The sequence below is a fragment of the Candoia aspera genome, chromosome 2, assembly GCF_035149785.1.
Source record: "Candoia aspera isolate rCanAsp1 chromosome 2, rCanAsp1.hap2, whole genome shotgun sequence".
NCBI classification, from domain to species: Eukaryota; Metazoa; Chordata; class Lepidosauria; order Squamata; family Boidae; genus Candoia; species Candoia aspera.
This window is the reverse complement of record NC_086154.1, coordinates 203,591,143-203,613,874: the sequence shown is the minus strand read 5'-3', so window position 1 is coordinate 203,613,874 and position 22,732 is coordinate 203,591,143. Positions and strand designations below refer to the sequence as shown.

The following is a 22,732-nucleotide window of genomic DNA, read 5'->3' as shown; positions in this document are numbered from 1 at the left end:
CAAGTGCAGAGTTAAATTACTTATAGCCATTCATTTACATAAAACCTCAAGCTAAGTTAGCAAAACTGGTTTTCATCATAGGAGTTATTATTGTTACAGATTTATTCACACTTTATCCCAAAACAATGTTTAGAGCATTTAATATTACACACACACAATTTGAATGCCCTTATATTTATTTATTTTATTTATTTAATTTTTATCCCACCTTTATTATTTTTATAAATAACTCAAGGCAGGGAACATACCTAATACTCCTCCCTCCTCCTATTTTCCCCACAACAGCAACCCTGTGAGGTGAGTTGGGATGAGAGAGAGTGACTGGCCCAAGGTCACCCAGCCAGCTTTCTGCCTTATACCTATGTCTATGAAATTTAGCACATATTTATATCTAACACAGTTTTCCTGTCAGTTTCATCGCATTTTGCTGAAAACCCAAAAAAGTTCCAGGCATCTGTTCATTTGCTTCTCTCACACTAAACTATTGGATAAAAGAATTCCATTTTAGGGAGCTCTATTTTTTTTTTCAGTCTCTTACAGAACCAGGTATCAAATGGAATTGGATTAGATCTGGGATGAGTTGAATAATTGGGTCACTGAATTAGGTTGCATGTTCTATGTGCACCCCTTTTGTTGTTTATTCGTTTAGTCGCTTCCAACTCTTCGTGACTTCATGGACCAGCCCATGCCAGAGCTTCCTGTTGGTCATCAACACCCCCAGCTCCCCCAGGGACAAGTCCGTCACCTCTAGAATATCATCCATCCACCTTGCCCTTGGTCGGCCCCTCTTCCTTTTGCCCTCCATTCTCCCTAGCATCAGCATCTTCTCCAGGGTGTCCTGTCTTCTCATTATGTGGCCAAAGTATTTCAGTTTTGCCTTTAATATCATTCCCTCCTTCAGCAAAGGATCGTTACCTTGTCGTGGTGCTGGAGCTTGAGCACCTCAATGATGCCATGAGCTAAACCGTGAAGGGCCACCCAAGACGGGAAGGTCATGACAGAGAGGTCAGACTAAATGCGATCCCTGGGGAAGGTAATGGCAACCCACCCCAGTATACTTGCTGTGAAAACTAAATGGATCAGTACAACCAGAGATATGTCGGTATACCATTGGAAGATGAGACCCCCAGGTCGGAAGATGGTCAAAATGCTACTGGGGAGGAACAGAGGATGAGTTCAACCAGCCCCAGACGTGATGACGCAGCTAGCTCAAAGCCGAAAGGACGGCTAGTGGCCGATGGTGCTGGTGGTGAACGGCGAATCCGATGTTCTAAGGATCAACACACCATTGGAACCTGGAATGTAAGATCTATGAGCCAGGGCAAATTGGATGTAGTTATTGGTGAGATGTCAAGATTAAAGATAGACATTTTGGGCGTCAGTGAACTGAAATGGACTGCAATGGGCCACTTCACATCAAATGACCACCAGATCTACTACTGTGGACAAGAGGACCACAGAAGAAATGGAATAGCCTTCATAATTTATAGTAAAGTGGCTAAAGCAGTGCTTGGATACAATCCAACAAACAATAGAATGATCTCAATTCGAATTCAGGGCAAGCCATCTAACATCACAATGATCCAGATATACGCCCCAACCACAGATGCTGAAGAAGCTGAAGTAGAGCAGTTCTATGAGGATCTGCAGCACCTGCTGGACAACACGCCTAAAAGAGACATTATTTGCATCACAGGAGACTGGAATGCTAAGGTGGGCAGTCAAATGACACCTGGAATTACAGGTAAGCATGGCCTGGGAGAACAAAACGAAGCAGGACATAGGGTGATAGGATTTTGCCAAGACAACTCACTCTGCATAACAAACCTGGAGCTGACTGTAGTTCAGATCACGAACTTCTTATTGCACAATTTAGGATCAGACTAAAGAGATTAGGGAAGACCCACAGATCAGCTAGATATGAGCTCACTAATATTCCTAAGGAATATGTAGTGGAGGTGAAGAATAGATTTAAGGGACTGGACTTAGTAGATGGGGTCCCGGAAGAACTCTGGACAGAAGTTCGCAACATTGTTCAGGAGGCGGCAACAAAATACATCCCAAAGAAAGAGAAAACCAAGAAGGCAAAATGGCTGTCTGCTGAGACACTAGAAGTCTCCATTTCTTCTGTGGTCCTCTTGTCCACAGTAGTAGATCTGGTGGTCATTTGATGTGAAGTGGCCCATTCCAGTCCATTTCAGTTCACTGACGCCCAAAATGTCTATCTTTAATCTTGACATCTCACCAACAACCACATCCAATTTGCCCTGGCTCATAGATCTTACATTCCAGGTTCCAATGGCGTGTTGATCCTTAGAACATCGGATTCGCTGTTCACCACCAGCACCGTCGGCTCCTAGCCGTCCTTTTGGCTTTGAGCTAGCTGCGTCATCACGTCTGGGGCTAGCTGAACTCATCCTCTGTTCCTCCCCAGTAGCATTTTGACCATCTTCCGACCTGGGGGTCTCATCTTCCAATGGTATACCGACATATCTCTGGTTGTACTGATCCATTTAGTTTTCACAGCAAGAATACTGGGGTGGGTTGCCATTACCTTCCCCAGGGATCGCATTTAGTCTGACCTCTCTGTCATGATCTTCCTGTCTTGGGTGGCCCTTCACGGTTTAGCTCATGGCATCATTGAGGTGCTCAAGCTCCAGCACCACGACAAGGTAACGATCCTTCACTGAAGATGTGCACCCCTAGTTCTGGCCAATTGCAAGGTAAGATGGAAATGTATAAAAATACAGTTACATGGATAGAATCTTGTCTGCATTTACATGGAAGTAAAATTTCATTTAAATCAATACATTCTTTAACTTTGAATTAACAGGAATTGGATCTGATTGCCTGGATGTATCTTTTCATAAATTATTTTTTGTCAACTATTTATAGCCCTTCCAAGTAAACCAGACAGGAAACACGACTAGATTAACTAGTTCTACTTTATTGTAAGGCTACATTAACAGAATCGGTCAAGTCTGAAAGTACAAATCTCCCACCCTCCCTATTTATCGCTTGAGTGGTCAGGGCGGGTCTTTCCTCAGTTTATTCATTAGACCATTATCCTCTTGTGGACTTCCCTTCCTTTTATCTGATCGCTCCCTAGTCAGCATCTCTTCCCTCTCTTTTCCAAGGTCACCCTCACATTCCATCACAGTCATGTCTTAGCCATGCAATTCTAGAAAAATAAAGGTCATGGTCAAATCTAGCTAATTTGATTTATTTGGTGAATCCTGATCATGCAAACTATAACTATAGATTATCATGATGTGCAGATTCAACCAATGTGTCCCATAAGCCATAGCATCTGTGAAGGAATGTAAAGCTGTATTTGGGGAGAGACCCATTAAGGGGAGAAGGGAAGAGTGAGACATTAAGGAGGGACTTGGAGAAGAGGTTGCACAGACCAAGGATAGAAGGAAGTGAGAGAAGGAAACCCCTGCCTTGATTTTATTTAGTATAAGATGGGACAGAGAGAAAGTTGGACAAGCTTTCAAGATTCTCTTAATGCAACCTACAACAGTGAAGCAGCATTCCAGGAATCCCTATGGCATCAGTTACTTGACTTAGTCTGCATCAAAGGGTTGACAGCATCTTAGAAGAAAATATAGTTACTGTTGCAGTGATTCAGCTAGGAAGTGGAGAAGGAGAGAGAAATTTAAATTGTGGGACCAAGGGATATCTGATGTAAAAAAAAAAACAATTTGACATTTCTAGCAAAGGCTGAAATGATGGAGGTGGTAGACTTTCCTAACAGCAGTAACTGGTAATAAGATGACCTTCCTAGTTTCGTTATGCTAATTTCATACTTGCAGTAGAAAAGAACGCCTTTTTGCTTGATATTAAAACAGATAGGAAATGACTGTTTTTAAAAACTACTTCTGGATAGCTGCACATCCAGCCAAGTGACTAGAAATAGGGAGGTTGCGCTGGCAAAAATGCATTTATTTGCCTTTCTCAAACTGCGGGAACTTACTGGAACATGATTTATGGTAGAAGAAAGGTTTTTGTTGTTGTTTTTCCATGGATATAAGAGGTAGCTGCTAGCAACCATCTAGCAACTTGTTTCCAACAAATTGTTCTAGCCACCACATCTAGCAGAAGGATGGCCTGAACTGTCACCACCTTCTCCTTTCTGGAATGGGGGAGAGCAAGCAAGGAGGAATCATGACAGATAACAACAGTCTCTGAGAGATGAAGATCAGAGAGAAACACAGCTTCTGAAAGGGGGAAATGTACTGATCAACTAGCTCAACCTTCCCCAACTTTCTATCTTCCACGTGTGCTGGAACCACAACTTCCAGATTTCTCAGCAGCAACACAGCTGGAGGACACTGGGCTGGAGTAGGCTGGTCTCGTGCAGGCCGTAAATAGCGACTTAGATGCTCCCTTATGTCCTTCTTGCTCGAACACGGCAGGAAAGCATAAAGCGCACGCCGCTTCTGAGAGTTCCAAAAGTCGCCGAATAAACAAAACTTGCACCGGGGGGCGCCCCAACCTCTCCCTCGGCCGCCCGGCTTGTGAGGCATTTCCACGGGAAAAAGAGGGGGCGTTGCAGCCGAGTGAGTGGGGACAGGCAAGCCCGGTACAAGCTTCTTCCTGTTCGGCCTGGTTTCCTTTAGCTAGGAAGGCTAAAGTTGCCCTTTGCTTGGCCGGCGGGATGTCATTTCGTGTGACCGGCAGTTGGGGACCTGTTGCACAGATGCGAAACGATGCAAACCAAGCAGGAGTTGTTTGCCTCCCCCTGCCCAGTCCCCGCTGCCCAAGCTGCTCTCCGCCCTTTTGTACGGGACCTGCTGTTTCTTGATCGTTTTAGTAAACAATACAGTGCTAGCAGTTTACAGGTGAGACCAGAGGAAGAAGTTCCCGCGCAAGCCTGCGGGCGGGGTTCGAAACAGCCCACCGTCCGCGGGGTAAAGCCACGCCTTCTTTCCCTCCGTCCCTCTCTCAGCGGAGGGTGTTGTTCCTACGGTCTGCAGTCTAGCAAATGCGATTGTGATTGGAATGGTTCGCCGTCTTCATTTCCCGCCTTCAGACGGGACCCCACTACTTACCGACTATAAAAGTGTTTCCCAACTTTGGCGACTTTAAGACCGGTGGACTTCAACTCCCAGAATTCCCCAGCCAGCGGACTTGAAGTCCACCCGTCTTAAAGTCGCCAAGGTTAGAAACACTGGACTATATTGAAGCGTTTTGGGCCACTCCTTCTGCTCCCCTTTCTCCGGAGGGGTTCTGTGCCCTGCCTTGAAGAGAAAATCTTCGTTAGCTCGATAGGCATAAGAATGTCCCCAGCCCTTCCGAAACTTACCGGCGCATCTTAAAAGGCGCTTTTGATTGGCGGCCAAAGAAAGGCGAGCTGTTGTCACACAGGTCCTGGTTCCGAAGGCTCGATTCGAAAGTTCCTGCTCAGCTCATAATGCAATCGAAGCAGGTAGAAAGGGGAATCGGGCAGAGGGACTGCATTCTTCAATTACAGTTGCTTAGCCACGGCCCGGACTATCCAGATCTGGGCTGTAATGTTTAGCTGATGGCAGTAAACAGATACAGAACATTCTTTCCTGCCATCTAATGGTTGTCTGGAGTTCTGTAGCCCTTACCAACAGTAATGGCTTTGGGGATTTAAATAAATGTTTGTTTAATTTATGTTTACAGTTTTATTTAATTAGATCGGTAAGTTAAACATTAAGCCATTTTACTACCAGTCTTACTATTATTGTAACCCAGAGGCAAGATCTTTTCCAAGAAATGCACCTCGAGGTGATTATAGTTTACTATTGCTTTAATTGCTCTAAGATAGCTAAGCTGCCAGATCTCTCAGATGCAGGCATGAAGGCCTGTGATCAGCCAGAAGGAGAAAAATAATTTGTGTTGTACTTTTGAAGATTAACTACAAGTTGAGAATTTGTACATCAAGGCTGTAGTGGTTGAATGTCAGTGGACCATTGAAAGGTCCTGATGTACAAACAAAGCAGCTCTTCTCTGAGCAGAAGCAGCATTTTGCTAGCAGGGAGAGAAATCTTTAGAGCCATAACTTTGCACATGGAGATGGGGTTCATACATCACACCAAACTACGTATATGTATGGGCTGCAAGCTCTACAAACATTTCTAACTCTTTGCAGCCATCTAGCAGTTAATCTGATTCTTGCAATCCAGATCTTGCAATCTTGTAGCCCTAATTTGCATTTTGGTGGTTTAGCACAACACATGAATTCAGTTGTTCAGGGTTGTAATCCATGGTTTCTGACTTATTGTGATGTGTGAACATGGCCTTTTTGCACAAATACATTTCAGACCTGTTGACTCCCCAATTTACCATCCACATTAAGAGCCTGAACCCAGCAGTGGGCAGCAAGGATTAAGCAAAAGACTGATGATAACTAACCCAGTTCAATAAGGGCCTCAGGTTTGGCAGCAAAGAAGACTGGATGGCATGATTCTGTCTGGCCAAAGACCAAGTCCCTTACAAGTCAGGCAGGCCTGCAACTAGGGTCTGTGTCACCCAGGGCAAACATGGATTCCACACCCATTTTGGCACCCCCCAGCACTCATTTTGGTGCTCCCCCCCCAGTGTGGTGCCCGGGGCACATGCCCCACTTGCCTCCCCTAGTTGCGGCCCTGAAGCCAGGCCCTATTTCCAGACAGGTCATGATCCTATGCAAGATGGTATATTAGGCTGTGGGAGGGCTCTGAGGCCAGCACGGTAGGACCGGAAATGTATTAGCTCCAGCCCCAGCAGATGGAGCCTGCAGGCCTCTAGTGAAACAGATTGGCGTTAGGTAACAGGTTTATAAAATGGCATATGCACAGAACAGGAGAGTAGCTTCTCTGCAGGACAGACTCCTAGAGTTGATTAGCAACAAGCACGCATGTTATTGGCTTTCTATCCTGGTTGTTAGGGAACACTTCTCACTTTATAGTCTGACACTTCACTTGAAGATTTGGTGTGCTATTCCTGCCATTTTTATGGCTGTTTTTATTGTACAGTCTTGTATAGCCTTGGTATTCAACAACTCTTTTTGTATGTTCTGAATCTTATTTTGTTAATGTTTTGTGTAATTGGAGGTACAGGCTTGATTTGCTTCCAGAATGTATGTTGTGGACTGCATTACATGCAAGAAATCCAAACGTGACTGTATTGCATTGGAGAACCAGCAGTTTTCATATTTTCACTATAACTACCCTGCCTTGATTTGTATTAGTCTTTATGATTTAACTTTTGAACCCATCAATTAATCTTTTTGTTTAATCAAGTTGCAGAATTTCCACAACTGCAATTCTGGCAGCTTCTGATATGTGCATGTTTGCATTTATATGCTCTTTCTTTCTAAACTGAAATATACAACAGAATCACACACACACACACACACACACACACACACACACACACATATATAAAGGTCACTTTTATTTTCTTTCTAGATTCCCTTCTCCAGTGTTTCTTGGAGTAGGACAAGTATGTTCAGAGATAAAAGAGATTAAGTGATAAATATTCTAATTTACAAATACAGGTTTTCTGTGGTTGAAGGATGAAATGCAAATCATTGCTTCCTCTTCAGAGTGTTGTATTTGTTAATGCCTATCTCAAGGGTTTTTATAAAGTAGGATTGTAACAAGGATGGGTCATCTTCTGGTGACTGAACCTACACTTAGTGTTTTGGAGGCTCAGACACAGGTGGGCATCATGATACAAAATGAACAGGGTCAAGATTTTCCTTGGGAAGGGGAATTTTCTTTATTTTTTAAAACAATGCTACTTTAGGATTTACATTTTTAATCATGCTGCTAGTTTTTGGTAATCACCATGGTGGGGGGCCACAAAAATGTTTGAGAACACCATGCAGGTCAAGATGGGTTTCTGTGTCCACTGGTGTAATTTGCAAGCTAAACAGCCTGTTGTGGTCATTAAAAAAGAATGCAGTACAGATCTTCAGACCAGCAGTGTAAGACCAATGGCCCACCCCAGCTGCATATTGGAAATTATATTTTGCCACTGTGTGATTGCTTTCTCCCTTTTAGATGGTAACCGCTATTCTTGTCTAATATGTGTGACAATTAAATAAAATCATTCATTTTCCTGATCTTGACAAAAGCATCCTTAAAAGGTAAGAATGACTAATTCCTTGCATGTTTAAATATTACAAAGTGAAAAAATGGTCCTAAATTCTGTTGGAGCATACAAGTGATCCAGTGCTGTGCTTGCATGACCAAAAGATCAGGGCATTGCTTCTCTGAGGTTAATTGGTAGTTATAAGAAATAGTGCATTTTCCCCTAATGTTACCTAATTTATTAGAGAGAATTCAGCTACTGAAAGTAAGTCAACAGTGTTTCTTCATGTTGTTCATCAGCATATCCCTGTAATACTTATGGAAATATGCAGGGTAATTAAGTATTTTGATTTTCACATGCTATGTTGACTTCCAACCAGCCCATTTCATTTAGACACCTCAGTCTTCAGCCACCAAATTAAAGTTAAATTAGGCACTAAACAGTTCTATTTCTGCTCTAGCAGGCAAGGTTTGTGATCTACAGTAATATTGCTGAAAAGTCATCCTCAGCTGTGCCTCTGTGATTGGGTTCGCACATTTTTTAAAGCTGAAACCATAGAAATCATGGGCCATGACTGGGAAAGTTGTGATGTCATTGAGGCGGGACAGCTGCAGTTTCTACATCTATGTGAGTGGTTTTAAACAACAAAATTGCAGAGGCTTGTGGCACCCTTGGTGCCCCTTAAAATCCCCCCAATGGGAAAAATCCATCTGATTTTTGGGGGGGAGGAACAAGGCTTAATGTACCTCTGTAACTTAATTGAAATCCAGTACTAATGCAACAATAGCTGACTCCACCCCAACAGGGGCATCTGTTGGGGTGGTTAAAAAAAAATCGAGGGGGCAGGCACAACCAGTGGGTTAAAGCCCCACTCTTTAAATATGCATCAGACACATTGCACATATATAAAAAGAGGCGGAGCTGCAGTCATGTCAGCCATTTGACTTTTCTGACCTCCCTCTGCCTCTGATGGATGCCCTGGCTGATTTGGTCCAAGCACAAATTTACTAAAGGAAAGATGTTTTGAATGCCATTTTATGGTGAAGAGAAACCCTTAGCCTGTTTGGAAGTAACCCTCATCACCAAGGACTAAGTTTTCAGGCAGTGTAGAAGAGCTTAAAGACCATGGGGTAGGGGCCCTTTTGGAGAGAGAGGAAAAGGAAGGAGAGATGAACATAAGCTGAGAGAAAGTGAAAGGTTGGAGAACTGGCTGCGGGCCTTCTCTGGTCATGCCTGTCAAACTCCCCTGACCCTTCAGAGAGGCCTGGCCTTGAAACTGCTCCCTTCCTTGACTGAGAACTAGGCTCTTCCCTCCAAAAGGGATGCCAGCTGGATAGCAAGGGAGAAGCTCTTGCCAGGGGAAGGGACTGCCTGCACTTTCCCAGCGGCATCCCAGACTTGCCTGTCAGGGAGGGAGAGACCAAAGGACATGCACTCCTACTGCAAGACAGTGGCTTATCCATTCCGTTATTGTAAGTTGATGTAATTTTTTGACCAACTGAAACTTCAAAGGGAACAGTATTTGTTGTAAAGGCCTGTCCTTGAGAACTTAAAAGGGCAAGAGTGAATCAGTCAACCTCCCAACTCCTTGGTGGATCCAGTGTTTGCTTTCTGAAACTTGCAACCTCTCTACATAAAAGGGTCACTGCCACTCATTTTACCCTTACATGGAATTTGCATGGTAGAATTGCTAGATTCATCCCACATGTTTATTATTGTTTTCCATCTTCTTCCTAAAATAAACCCAGTAATATACACCTCAGTTGCTAAAACTTTACAGATTATGCATGTGAATTGTACAATAATTGTTTCTGAATAAAGATCAAACCCACAAAATATTGCAGATTGTGGGGCTTGGAATAGAGGGGGGTCTCCAGATAAATTGATTGGGAAAAAAACCCTCTGCTAACCTAACATTTCAGCTCCTACATCAATCCTACACAGCCAAGATGTTTATGACCATGCAAATATTAGAAAACTCCATTGTTCTCAGTAGGTGGCAGCACTTAGTCAAACTTGGTTTATCTCATAAAATAACAATACAGTGTTTGTTAGTGCTCGGATGGGAGATCACCAGGAGATCCCCAGGCCATTGATGAGGCTGGGAATTGGAAAAAACAACCTAGATGAAAGAAGTAGAAAACAATTTCCATACTGTTGCCAAGTAAACATCATCGATGTAGCCATATGGTCACCAGGAATCTAAGGAGGTTTTACATTTATTAAGCCCAAGCAAATGCAAATAGATATAATTCTAAGTCATAATCTTCACCTGCATATAGTAAATACCAAGAGAAAATATATATGTTCATTTATTGTCATCATTGTGGGTCCATTATTTTTGTTTTGTAATTTAAATATAATTTTATTGATGTAAGCAGGGGTAAGGCCATGCAGAGTCAAATATTAACAAGTAATGTTCATGTATAAAGCCTGCTACTTTGTGTGTCTGTTTCTATTAGTGTTGAACAGTCGATGATTTATGATTTAGTTTGATTAGATTTCTTCCAGAGCAGAGTGAAACAGCATAATCTGAATGGTACATTTATTTTATTACAGTTGTTTCCACTTCCTCTGATTTATGTTGGAAATCATATAAGTGGATTATCAAGCATAGGCAAGCTAAAGTACAGTAAAATCCAGGTGGTAAACCTAAACTGATAGTTTCCTTTTATTTAATCCTTTGTAAATTTCACACTTTTATCCAAGATTGTTAAAGATGGACTATATTTTTCCATGAACACATCCTCATCATGCCAAAGCATTGCTTTGGACATTTCAGTGTGTAAAATCAGTTTACAAGGTAAGTGCAGGGCTTAGGAAATAACAATACCTTTTCTTCATAAAGAGAGTGTACAACTAGACATTCTACATTCTATCCACGTGTTTTGACATTTTCTTCCTCTCTTTTTGGTGATAGATATGTCCTTGATCTATGACTGCTAAAAATGGACATGGATCAGATCTTCAGACAGTGGGCCATTGTGTGAGAAGTTGGGTGGAGTAGTTAAAATGCGTTGCTTGGGCGGTCTGCTGCCTGAATAAGTAATTGCATGTCATGTAACAGTTTTATTTGACATGGTACTCTAGTGTTATCCCAGTGCTTAACAGATTTGTAGGTGAATCACAATGTACAAGTTTAGATATTTCCATCAGTACATCAAGAAACCATACCTAAAGCAGTGCTTTTGCGCAAGGTTCAGTAACATGGTATTTAGGGTTCTAAGACATGCACAATGTCGTATTTGATGATCTCATAAGCTTTTGCCAGAGTTATTTGATGTGTGCACCATTGTACGCAGTTGTGTGGAGGTATCTGAAAAGGTTCCTAGCCTTTTAACCCTAACGCTTGGGCATGCAGAAATATGTGCACTGATCATTTCACATTCTGCTGAAGGAAGCATACTAGTGTACTCACTATAAGCATGTGTGCTTGTTTTGTCTTCCAACTCTATTAAATAATAGAGTATTAAACAAACAAACAACCTTTGGGTTTTGGGTAACTAAGAATAAGGTATTTGGAATTTGCTTTTGACTTAAGACACCCTATGAATTTCTACTTGTCTATTAACCTAGTATAGTAACGTTGGGATATTCGTCTGTGTTAATATGGAAAAGGTTATGCAACTCAGCCTTAGTGATCCAGGCTAGGGAAGCCTTTATTAGTTTCTGACCTGGCCTACCAAAACCTTTTCCATAATTTCCTTGATTCTCAGCATGTAAACAGCTGTTCGTGGAAAACACTGTATCGCTGACTTCTTGATAACTTTTTAAACTCAGTTAAGAGGAAATTAATGGAAACAGATTGTACCATACAGATGCCAAGGTTTATTTTTTTAAAAATTATCACTTCCAACTCTTCTACTGTCTAATCATTCTTTGGTGTCAGACTGACATTTGGCTGTGCAACTGAGAATTTATTTAGGCACATTCTTAATGGCAGTTGAAGCTGCGGATGAACCCAGTAGTAAAGATGGATAAGCATTCATAAAGGAATTTGCCCCTGACATGACCTGGTCATTCTCTCTCTCTTTAAATAGAGTTTGCCAATATTTACAGTCCTGAGGAAGTTTACCATTCCTCTTACATTACTGCTGGAAGTTATTATTCTCGGGTGAGTAGTTGCCTCTTATTTCTGAAATACCACAATGGTTTATCAGATGACATAATGGTCCAATGTATTTTGTTGGCAAAGAAGAATTTGAAGAGACAATTTGGACTGCTTTAAAATTTGTGGGGGCAAATAAATTCTAGTCAATGAATAAAGAAATATGGAGCCAAAGATTTGGGTTGTAGTTTCGGCTCAAGGCGGCTGCTTTCTACGTTCCGGTGTCTGTCTTCTCACTCTCCACAGTGTGCTATTTTGGTCATGCCCAAAGTTTCTCTTGGCTCTTCCTTTTGCCATTTCATCATAAGCGCTTGTTTTCCTGATTTCTGTTTAGCTGCCTTCTTTGTTTCCCTCCCTTTAGCTACCTATTCAGAGGTTCTGCCTCTGAATTAAGGCCCTTTAAAGGAGGCCTTCAAAATCTTTGGGATGAAAGTGTGACTTTGTTCTCCTGTGGATCAATTAAAACGAAGAAGTCTTACTCATTCTGGAATCTCAATGTCTTAATTCGTGAATATACATTTAGAGGGATATTATTTATTTTTACAGGGAACGCTTTCCCTTGAGTATTATAATCAGTGTGTTTGCAGTCATTTTGGGGCCCTTTATAGCAGCAGGATAAGATTTTGAAGTTTCTTTTAGAACTGCATCTTTGTTTCTTGACATCTATGAAGAATAATATTCCTTTGTAGGTCATTGTTTGGAAGAATGAGTAGCTACTGTAAAATATTTATACAGAGCAGTCTTCTGTAGCAGCCTTCCGCAACCTAGTGCCCCCCAAATAGATAGCATTTCAACTCCCAGAATTCCCAGCTAGCATGGCCAATTGGCTGGGACTTCTGGGAGATGTAATCATAGCACTTTCAGAGAACATTGGAATGGATAAAGGTGCTCTAGATTAGCAATGACAGTGATCTGGAATTCAGCTGCAAATGATCCTGACTTTATGCTGCAAAACACAGTAGCTAACATGCAACTGAAATTATTTCCTTAGACAAAGATGATTCAGAATGACTTAATGTGGCTATTGCATAGGAGTTCATAATTTGGAATTGAGGTGGGGGAATTATTCCGGTCCATCACTTACAGAGGTAAGATGATGGAGTCACTAATTGTTGGAATTGAAATGGCCTGAGTCCATGGTTAATCATACTGAAAGTGTCACAGTAGATCATGCACTATATAGTGTGATAAAAGTGTCCTAGTAGGGTGGGGAGTACTAATAGCAGAGGCCTGGGAGAACTGCAGCCTTTAATCATCTCCTGCCAAACTGAACAAGTACATTTTCAGAACACTTGAATATGAAACACGTATTGTAAGGGCTATATTATTATTTCTTGTTGTGCACGTGCACGTTTTGTGCTCATACAGTAAGTTTCTGTGGAAATGCCTCTCTTCTCTATTAGGTATAGCCCACTGTAATTTCAACAACTCTGTCAAAATATTTTAGACTGAGCATAATTGTTGTCTGACTAAACTCTTACACTTTAAATATACTTTAAATGGCAAACCAACTTATACATAATATATTCTATAAAATGACCAAATAACTTTAATGTAAGCTTTGGATTTTCTCAATGTTTTTACTTTGTTAAACAAGACTAAAGGGTTTTTTTCCCCAGAGTTTTTACATATTCATCTGTTGTTCACTGATATGGACACAGTTTGGAGAGCAGACAGAATACATCACTGCACAAAGCAAGCTCTCTATGTTCTGCCTATTTAAATTAGTCTATTTTTCCATATTTTTTTTTTGTTTTGTTTTCCAGATCAGATTTAGCTTTCAGCTTGGAAAGCTATGCTTGTGTTTTGCTGAATGATGTCTTTACAGCAGCAAACGGTGTTTATACCAAACAAAAATTGACCCTAAGGTAACTATGCAGAGATTTATGTGTTCTTCTTTGCATTTTTTAAACATGGTGTTTTCTATTATTTTATGTATAGTTTGCATAAGCAGCCTCCATCAAGTCTGGAAAAATAGATTTGAAAATCAGCTTAAAGTTTAGGTGTTATTAAATTTTCTTAATACCCATAAAAAGCCTGATATAGTGGAATGTCTAGGCGTTTTTTAAAAAAATATTTGTAGACACCTTTTATAGGCCTCTTTTCACAAGGTCACAAAACATTTGAGTGTAATATCTTTGTGCTAGTTTCATCCACTTTAAATCTTAAATACTGATATTCTGTCAGCTAAAAAAAGAAAGTTCTGTAGCTGATTGCTCTGCTTCTTATGAGCAAGGAATACATAACCTATGATTTCAGGACTTTAAAAAGTAGTTGACAAATTGATATTTTAAAGGGAAAATTAGTAAATACTTGCAAGTATTTGATGCATCTATATTTCTTGAAATTGTATTTAATTGATGTAATTTAACTGAATTTAAATGTAAATCAAATTAAGTTTTGTCCCACCTGAGCCAACTTTCAGGAGAGTCGTCTAAGCTTCCAAGTCAAGGACTCAAGTTTCATCATTGTTCTGAAAAAGGTTTTGCAACCCTGTTTGAAGCCTGTTGCTATTCCATACTCTGATCATTGTACCCCATGCTTCTGGCCATACCTATTGCCTTCCACCTGGCTAGACCTTTATATGGAAGGATTCTTGCCATTGGCTCCTTGTTCTATTTTAGTTAAGCATAACTAGTTCAGTCATTGTGGAGTCCTTGGTGCTCTCTGAGCCTTCTTGTTTTCTTGCAGATGTTTCATTGCCAGGCTAGGCAACATCTTCAGTGCAAAGAGGGAGTGGGCCTTGCTCTCAGTTTATATACCGTGGCTTGCCCTGCTAGTGTTGGTAGGGATGTTGTTCTCTCCTTGGGAGTTCTTTGATTGGGGTGTTGTTTGCTATTTGGTTGATTGACTGAGTTAATAGTTCCTTGATTAGGGAGTATTGTGCTGTTTGATGGTTCATCTGGTGTTAATCCTAGTGTTGATTTTTGCACACCTGGGTGTTGATTGCTGGCAAGGGAGTGTACTGGTCTTTTAGCTTTTCTATTGTCTCTTTTGAATGGTATGTAAATGTTGTTTACGTCTATGTGTCTGTTGATGGCTGCTTTGTCTGAGTGCCAGGTTTCTAGGAATTCTCTGGCATTTTTGGATTTGGCTTGGTTTAGGATGCTCACTGTTTCCCAGTTGAAACCATGGTTAAGTCTGTCCATGTGTTGTGAGATTAAGGAGTTCTCATCGTGTCTTCTGACTGCTAGTTGGTGTTTGTGGATGCGCTGTGCTAATCTTCTGCCTGTCTGTCCTACATAGTGGCTGTTTGTCATGTTCGCCGTTTCAATGTCTTTGATGCATCGTAACGTTTCGCATGTCATTAATTGGATGCGTGTTTCATCTCTCTGGGGAGGATGGGAACAGTTATCTTTTGGCTTTGCTTTGGAATGTATTTGTATTATCTACTGCGCTCAAGGTTACTTTCCCAGGCTAGCAACTCTGACGATTGCTAGCACCTGTGCCGGGCGGGGCTGTTACGAGGGAGGCGGGATACGTTTGCACCAAGGGTTTAAGTTTGTATTTGGCGCGCTTTTGCTCATTCTCAGCTTTCTCTGTATTTGTCTTTAGTTCTCTAATAAATCAGATTTCATTTAGCAGCCTCTGGTGAGTCTGAGTATTTGGGCTAGGGCAATCATTACAGAAAGCTGAGAATGAGCAAAAGCGCGCCAAATACAAACTTAAACCCTTGGTGCAAACGTATCCCGCCTCCCTCGTAACAGCCCCGCCCGGCACAGGTGCTAGCAATCGTCAGAGTTGCTAGCCTGGGAAAGTAACCTTGAGCACAGTAGATAATACAAATACATTCCAAAGCAAAGCCAAAAGATAACTGTTCCCATCCTCCCCAGAGAGATGAAACACGCATCCAATTAATGACATGCGAAACGTTACGATGCATCAAAGACATTGAAACGGCGAACATGACATACCGCCTCCCTAAAAATACACCTAGGGACCCGGCTTAGTGGGATAAGCAGAGTGGAAACGGGCCACCAGGACAGGGGAAGCCACATCTGGTGCAGCGACCCACTCTGGATGAGGGAAATGTTTCCAACGAACTAAATATTGTAAAGTATTACGAAGGCGTCTAGAGTCCAAAATTTCTTTAACTTCAAAGTGTTGCTGACCGTCAATCATGATGGGGGTTGGAGGTGGAGGTTGGCGATGCCAGCGGTCAGAAGGAATAGTCGGTTTGAGCAAACTGCAATGAAAAACAGGGTGTAAGCGTTTGAGGTTATGAGGTAAGTCAAGTTTAAAAGTCACAGGGTTAATCCGAGCGATAATCGGGAAAGGACCTACAAATTTAGGCGCAAGTTTCTTTGAAGGTTGTGAGGACTTGAGAAACTTGGTGGAAAGATAAACCGAGTCCCCGACTTGGAATGCAGGCTGGGGGGCCCGCTTCCGATCAGCATACAGTTTATAATCCGATTGTGCATCAGCTAATGCCTGTTGAATCATTGGCCAGGAGTCTGCCAGTTGTGTTGTCCAATCATCTGGAGTGGCTGATCCTGCAGGAGGTTGGGGTAGATCAGGGATAGGTACAAAGTCTTTACCCAGGGCTACCCGAAATGGGGTTTGGCCAGTGCTTTGATGCACTGCATTGTTGTAAGCCACTTCAGCAAACGGTAGGAGGTCTACCCAATTGTCCTGCTGATAATTCACAAAAGCTCGAAGGTACTGCTCCAGAGTAGAATTTACAGCCTCAGTGGCCCCGTCCGTCTGAGGATGCCAAGCCGTGGACAGGGCTTGTTTCGTGCCTAACAGTTTGAGGAACGCCCGCCAAAATTGTGAGGTAAATTGTGTACCTCTGTCCGAAATCAAGCGGGAGGGACATCCGTGTAGCCTGTACACGTGTACAAGAAATAGGCGGGCCAATTGACGTGCCGACGGAATGGACACGCAAGGGATGAAGTGAGCTTGTTTGGAGAAATAGTCCTTGACCACCCAAATGACCGTTTTGCGTTGGCTGGGTGGTAACTCTACAATAAAGTCCATGGAGATTTCTTCCCAAGGGGAAGAAGGGGCTGCCACCGGCTGCAGAAGGCCCTGGGGCTTGCCCACCTTGCGTTTAGACATTGCACAAACAGTGCAGGAGGCAATGTAGTCTTTGACATCTTTACGTAATGTGGGCCACCAGAACTGCCTCCGAACCAGGCGCAAGGTTTTTACAAACCCGAAGTGACCTGCGAGTTTGTCATCGTGTGAACGTAGTAACACATCTTTTCTGAGGCTTTCAGGAACATAGAGGCGGTTAGATTTCCAAGCGAAGCCTCTGTCAAAAGTAACACTGTCTTTATTCGCAAGCAACCAAGTATCCGTTTTCAGTTCTTTTAGAAACTTTTGTTGCAACTGGGAGGGAATTGACAAAGTGCTTGGCTGGGCAGCGTCCGTGGTGGGCCAAGCAGCCTCTGGTGAGTCTGAGTATTTGGGCTAGGGCAATCATTACACTGTTACAGTCTTTGCATTGTATGTTGTAAATAACTCGTTTTTTTCTTCTGGGGCTATTGGGTCTTTTGGGTTACTTAATATATTTTGAAGACTTTTAGTTGGTTTATGTGCTATGGTGATGCCATGTGGTTGTAACAGTCTGTTGGTGGTTTCTGAGATGTTTCTAATGTATGGAAGAGTTATCCTTTTCATAGTTTCCGTTGGTTGGGTTGTAGTGGGTTGGGTGATGAGGTACTTTTTGATAAAGTTGAGAGGGTATCCATTTTGTTGGAAGATGCTGTACAGATGATCGTTTTCTTTTTCTGGTGTTCTGGGTTGCTGCGGTGTGTAAGTGCTCGTCCTTCCGTTTTTTTTTTTCTGGGAGGGGTTCTCATGCTGGCTGGGGAATTCAGGGAGTTGAAGCCCATACATCTTCAAGTTGCCAAGATTCAGAAACATTGGGCTATATGATAAACCATATATGTAGATAAAATGTCAAACTGATGTGAAAATGGTGCCTGTCTTCCATCCCTGACCTGTTGATATGGATCTTAAGGATATCTTTAGGACCTCAGCAGAACAAACACTTGGTGTGATTTCTAAATATCAGGTAGAGACAACTGAGTAAAATATTTTTTTTCTTAAATTCAATTATTTTTGTGAATTGGATTTTTCAATAAATAAAATGTGAGTGTATCTCTCTAAACTATACCTAAAATCTTATCTTTTTTTATTTGTACAGGCCACCAATTTCAAGCAGTGGACAAATGTTTTATTTATCTTTCAGTTTCTTCTTTCTTTTGTGCTGGGGTAAGGAATCTTAGACAAATAATCAAGTAATGACTGCATGGGTTTGCAACTTGCAAATTCTGCTCCTTTTGTATAATTAGCAGAATGAGATAACACCAAAAAGAACAGTGAAGTGCATCTATGAAGAGTATTTTGTCCAAAGTGGAACTAGTTATTACATTCTCATCATTCCTTGTGGAAGAATAGCACATTTAGATCTGGTTGCTTTAGGGTTCTAGATCTTATCTCTATGTTGCAAATCTCTCAGACAAGGTGAGATTTCACAATTGTTTCTTCTGGGGAAATTTTGGAAAATATTTCTTCTAATATTTAATTTAACTACCCTTATTCTAAACTTCAGAATTTTCAGACTATAGATATACAACATAAACGTATTGAAATGTTTTCATTAGTGACCTAAGGCAATCAAGTGAATCACCTTGTTCTGTATATATTGTACATGTCTAATACAGTAGCACATACTGTATGAACCTGAGAAATGAAACATCGTTGAATATGAAAACACTGCTATTTATTTCAGTTAGAAAAGTGATGTGACTTGGTAAATCATGAAAGTAAGATTTGTTTATGGCTTGTAAATATTTGTAATGAAAATATTAGTTGCCTTTATGGCTTTTCCATGATTTTTAATAATACAAAAATAATAAATGAAAGAAAATGAGTATTGTATAAACATTATACACACAGAGAGAGAAAGAGAGAACTTTCAGGGGGGAGTTGAATGACAGAATGTGCTCTCAATAGAGAGGGTTCAACTTTAGCACCCCCAGTTATAAAAAGTGAAGGTAAGAAAACCCAGGAGTAGGATGTATTATCCATTTTAATAAAAGATAAGTGTACAAATATAAGATACAAAGCAAATCACTTCTATTTGCAGTTTTAGTTACATTTAGTTACTCTTGACTCCAAATGTGACTGAGGCTTCTGCTTTAGTGTATAGCCATGAAAGTAGATAAATAGGTTGTGTGTTGCACAGAAGTGGGGAAGGGTAAGATGGTGAGTGTGTATGTAGATGGATAACTAGAGTGAAAAGGAGTGTAAGCAAGAAAGTAAAAGGAAGTGGAGTTTCAGAGAAACAATATGTACTATGAATTGGTTATATGAAGGATGAATATAAGGAAGGGAATGATTATGGAAAAGGTGTGGGGTGTGTCTAGCCCCCACTCATTGCCATCTTTGTAGATGGTCCCCAAGGCAATATTTGTCAGGAAAAATGTCCACTCTATAGTGTACTTTGTTCAATAATGGGATTCTTCAAAAATTTAATTAGTATGAAGCCAATAGAGCAATAATTTTTTTGAAAGATGGAGAATTGTGCATGTCATCTAAACCACACTTCCAAAGGCTTTTAAAAAAGCTGACAATAGAGAAGTAACAAGTTGGAACACAAAGGTGCAGAGAAAGTTAGGTTTACTAAGATTGAAATGACTACTGGTCTGATTCTAGCACTGCTGGTTTTTTATGGTTTCATCTACCTGACTTCCAGTGTAATTTGCTTTTAGTTAGTAGCAGTCCAGATAGTTACTATCTTCCACTAATCACAAGATTAGCAATATGTGTTTCAGTCCATAACCAGAAGCTTCAGGGCCAGGATAAGCCTCATCTGGAAAAGCAGAGGAGAGCAGATGTAGTCCCACTCCTTTTCTGACAACAGGGCTAGGATCAACAATCTATCTACAAAGGACTGTGTGCTAATACAGTGTCGAGCAATTTTCAGTTACTAATATCAAACTACTAGTAAGAACTCTGGGCCAAAGTATAACTCTAACCCTTTGTTTAACCAACAGTGTGTGGTTAATAGGAAAAGAATAATAGAAATTTACAGGGTATAAAGAGCTACCATCTTCTGTAAGTCTCCAGGCATTGTTCCTGGGAGGAAAAATTTAGCTCTCCTGAAATGGAAAATGATGGAAGCTCAGAAGGAAAATGGGAAAACTTGCTCAAAAAAATAAGATAATAAATGAAAAAAAAAGTCTGCTGTTTGGCATTTTGCTTTGCTTGTCATTCTAAAAGTTCCCAGTGGGGCATCTGATGTCACTTTTCCCCAGGTATGAACAGTGACAGCACTGGCTATATGCCAACATTAGACATCTGTCTTGAAGATACCACTAGCTGGGCCTCTGTATTTTTTGGAGACCACTAAAGTTATCTCTCTGCTTAAAAAAGGTAAAGCCATTGGGAGTGATTTACCTTCAGTAGAATTGCTGCAAACTGTATTGACTGGTGACCTAATACTGACTAAATTATTTACAGATATTGACTGCACCCACCAGATACTAGAAGATTGAGTCAAATTTATTATGTACCACTAAATTGAAAGAGAAGACAAAATAGTGCATCAAGCTACTGCCTCATCAGTAGCACTTTTGGAGACATCCAGTCTGCCATTTTCCCTACCACAAGTTCCCCATTTTAACAGTGTTGATGCACACACACACCCATACCCAGAAACAAGCTTTGGGAGAAAGTGTCTGCCTCTTTTATTGACTGATGTCTTCTTGTTCTAATTATGAAACTTCATGAGAACAATACAATGATTGTGCACTGTGGCTCTGAAAGGTATTCTTTATTTGCTATTCCATATTTATCCAGAAGAGGATGGAACAAGACAGTCACAACACAGGTACAAAATGGGAAGAACATGGGTCACATTGTTGCAATGCTGGTATCGCTGTTTGCCTCCCCTTCCCTCCCATGGCCTCCTTCCCAAAGTACATTTTTCTTTTCCTTTAAAATCTGAACCCTGCACAGCTGCAGAAGGAAGCTTTCTCAGTCTGAATCCCTCCAGGTATTTCAGGAGTGCATGAGTAAGGCTGATGAAGGCTCAAGAACATTTTTCTTCAGGAATAGTTCACGCTCTCCACTTTAAAAGAAGTTTACAGAGGAAAGGGGGTTACCATGTGAAAGCTAGAAGTCCAAGGGCCTTTTGCATTAACACAGAATTAGATGTCTTTTGGTGCCTGGCCTGCATGACATCATAGGGTAATCCTGTCCATTAAAAAATTATCCCTTCCCCACTGTGCTCAGAGTAATGGGTACAGAATTGCAGCCTAGAGGGCACCTGATTCATTCTATGAAAAACCGATCTTTTAGCATCCTCTTTTCCATACATTAAGTGGATGCTGCTTATCACATAAAAGCATAACAGCATTTGTTTTTTTATGTCTTTGCCTAAATAATGAGCAGGTTACATGAAAGAAAATTTAATTTGGGAACTTGTTTCAAGGTGCTGGCTTCAGAGTTCTTGAGTGAATGAAATATAAGTCAATGTTTCTGACGTCTTTTTTTTTTTTTTTGGTATTATTTAAACTGAAGTAAAAGAATGGGGCAAAATGTAGGGCTCTTCCTCATAGTGGTTAAAGAGCTTTCTTCCAAGCCTTGAGGCAGCAGAAAAAATTGGATCAGTAATTGGATTGGATTATTGCAAGGTGCTCTACAAGGGGCTGCCCTTGAAGAGCACCTGAAAGCTTCAGTTGAGGCTCCAACTCAACCCTAGCAAAACAAAGTGGTTTGGGGTGTTTTGCTCCCCAGGATCTGGTGATGTTTCATCTTAGAGCCTTGACGGGGTTATGCTTCCCCTGATGGAGCAGGTGAGGGCCAGGGGGGCCTTTGCACAGATTCATCTTGTGCACCAATTGCACCCATTCCTGTACAGCAGTGTTTCTCAACCTTGGCAACTTTAAGATGTGAGGACTTCAACCCCCAGAATTTCCCAGCCAGCCTTGTTCCCTCTTTAATGATTGTTCTGTGGTAAGGAATAAAAAAAACTACACAGAAGTAGTGGGAAAATATGTGAATGTAACAAACACTCACTGTACCAATACCTTGGAGATTTACATTGTTCAAATGGGGAAGGCAGCAAATTTATGAATGCTTGCCTTTGTTTTAGATGCTTTATTGAAATATAATCTATTTTCTGTATAGGAAGGTCATCCTTTGGAAGAATGTGCTGGCTTAATTTTATACAAAGCTCTATTTGCTAGAATAAGCTCCTGAGAAAGATTTTTCATACTCTTTCTATAAGAATATTCTGTTTAGTCTAAAACAGTCTATTTAGATTTTGCTCCGTGTGTTACATTCATCTGCAAATTATATGTGGCAAATACATATATATTTTACATTCCATTGAATGAAGCAAGGCAATTGTAGTATAAAAGCCTCACCTGAAAGGAACCAGAAAGTAGCAAAAAACAATTCACCTTGAAACCTGAACTTGTTTATACACACCAGCCGCAGGCAATGTAGCATCCCTGGCAAAACCAATATGGCCCAAAGAAACTTTCTTTGGTGTCTGCCAGGTTTCCTTTCCCACCTGAACTCAATTATTTTTAAACTGTTTAATTAAAGAAT

At 41.0% G+C, this 22,732-nt stretch overlaps 2 protein-coding genes across 5 annotated transcripts in view; both read left to right on the top strand.

Moving 5' to 3' along the window:
- CDC14B (cell division cycle 14B) overlaps positions 1–22,732 on the top strand; it is a 305,941-nt gene that overhangs the window by 114,157 nt on the left and 169,052 nt on the right. The gene's annotated exons all lie outside the window — the stretch shown is intronic.
- SLC35D2 (solute carrier family 35 member D2) lies at positions 3,735–18,386 on the top strand. Its single transcript, XM_063293112.1, is given in 11 exon segments — positions 3,735–3,769; positions 4,641–4,847; positions 7,425–7,458; positions 8,022–8,107; positions 8,297–8,384; positions 10,612–10,679; positions 12,095–12,166; positions 12,707–12,774; positions 13,926–14,028; positions 18,140–18,182; positions 18,315–18,386. Coding segments are annotated over 11 exon segments (876 nt in total).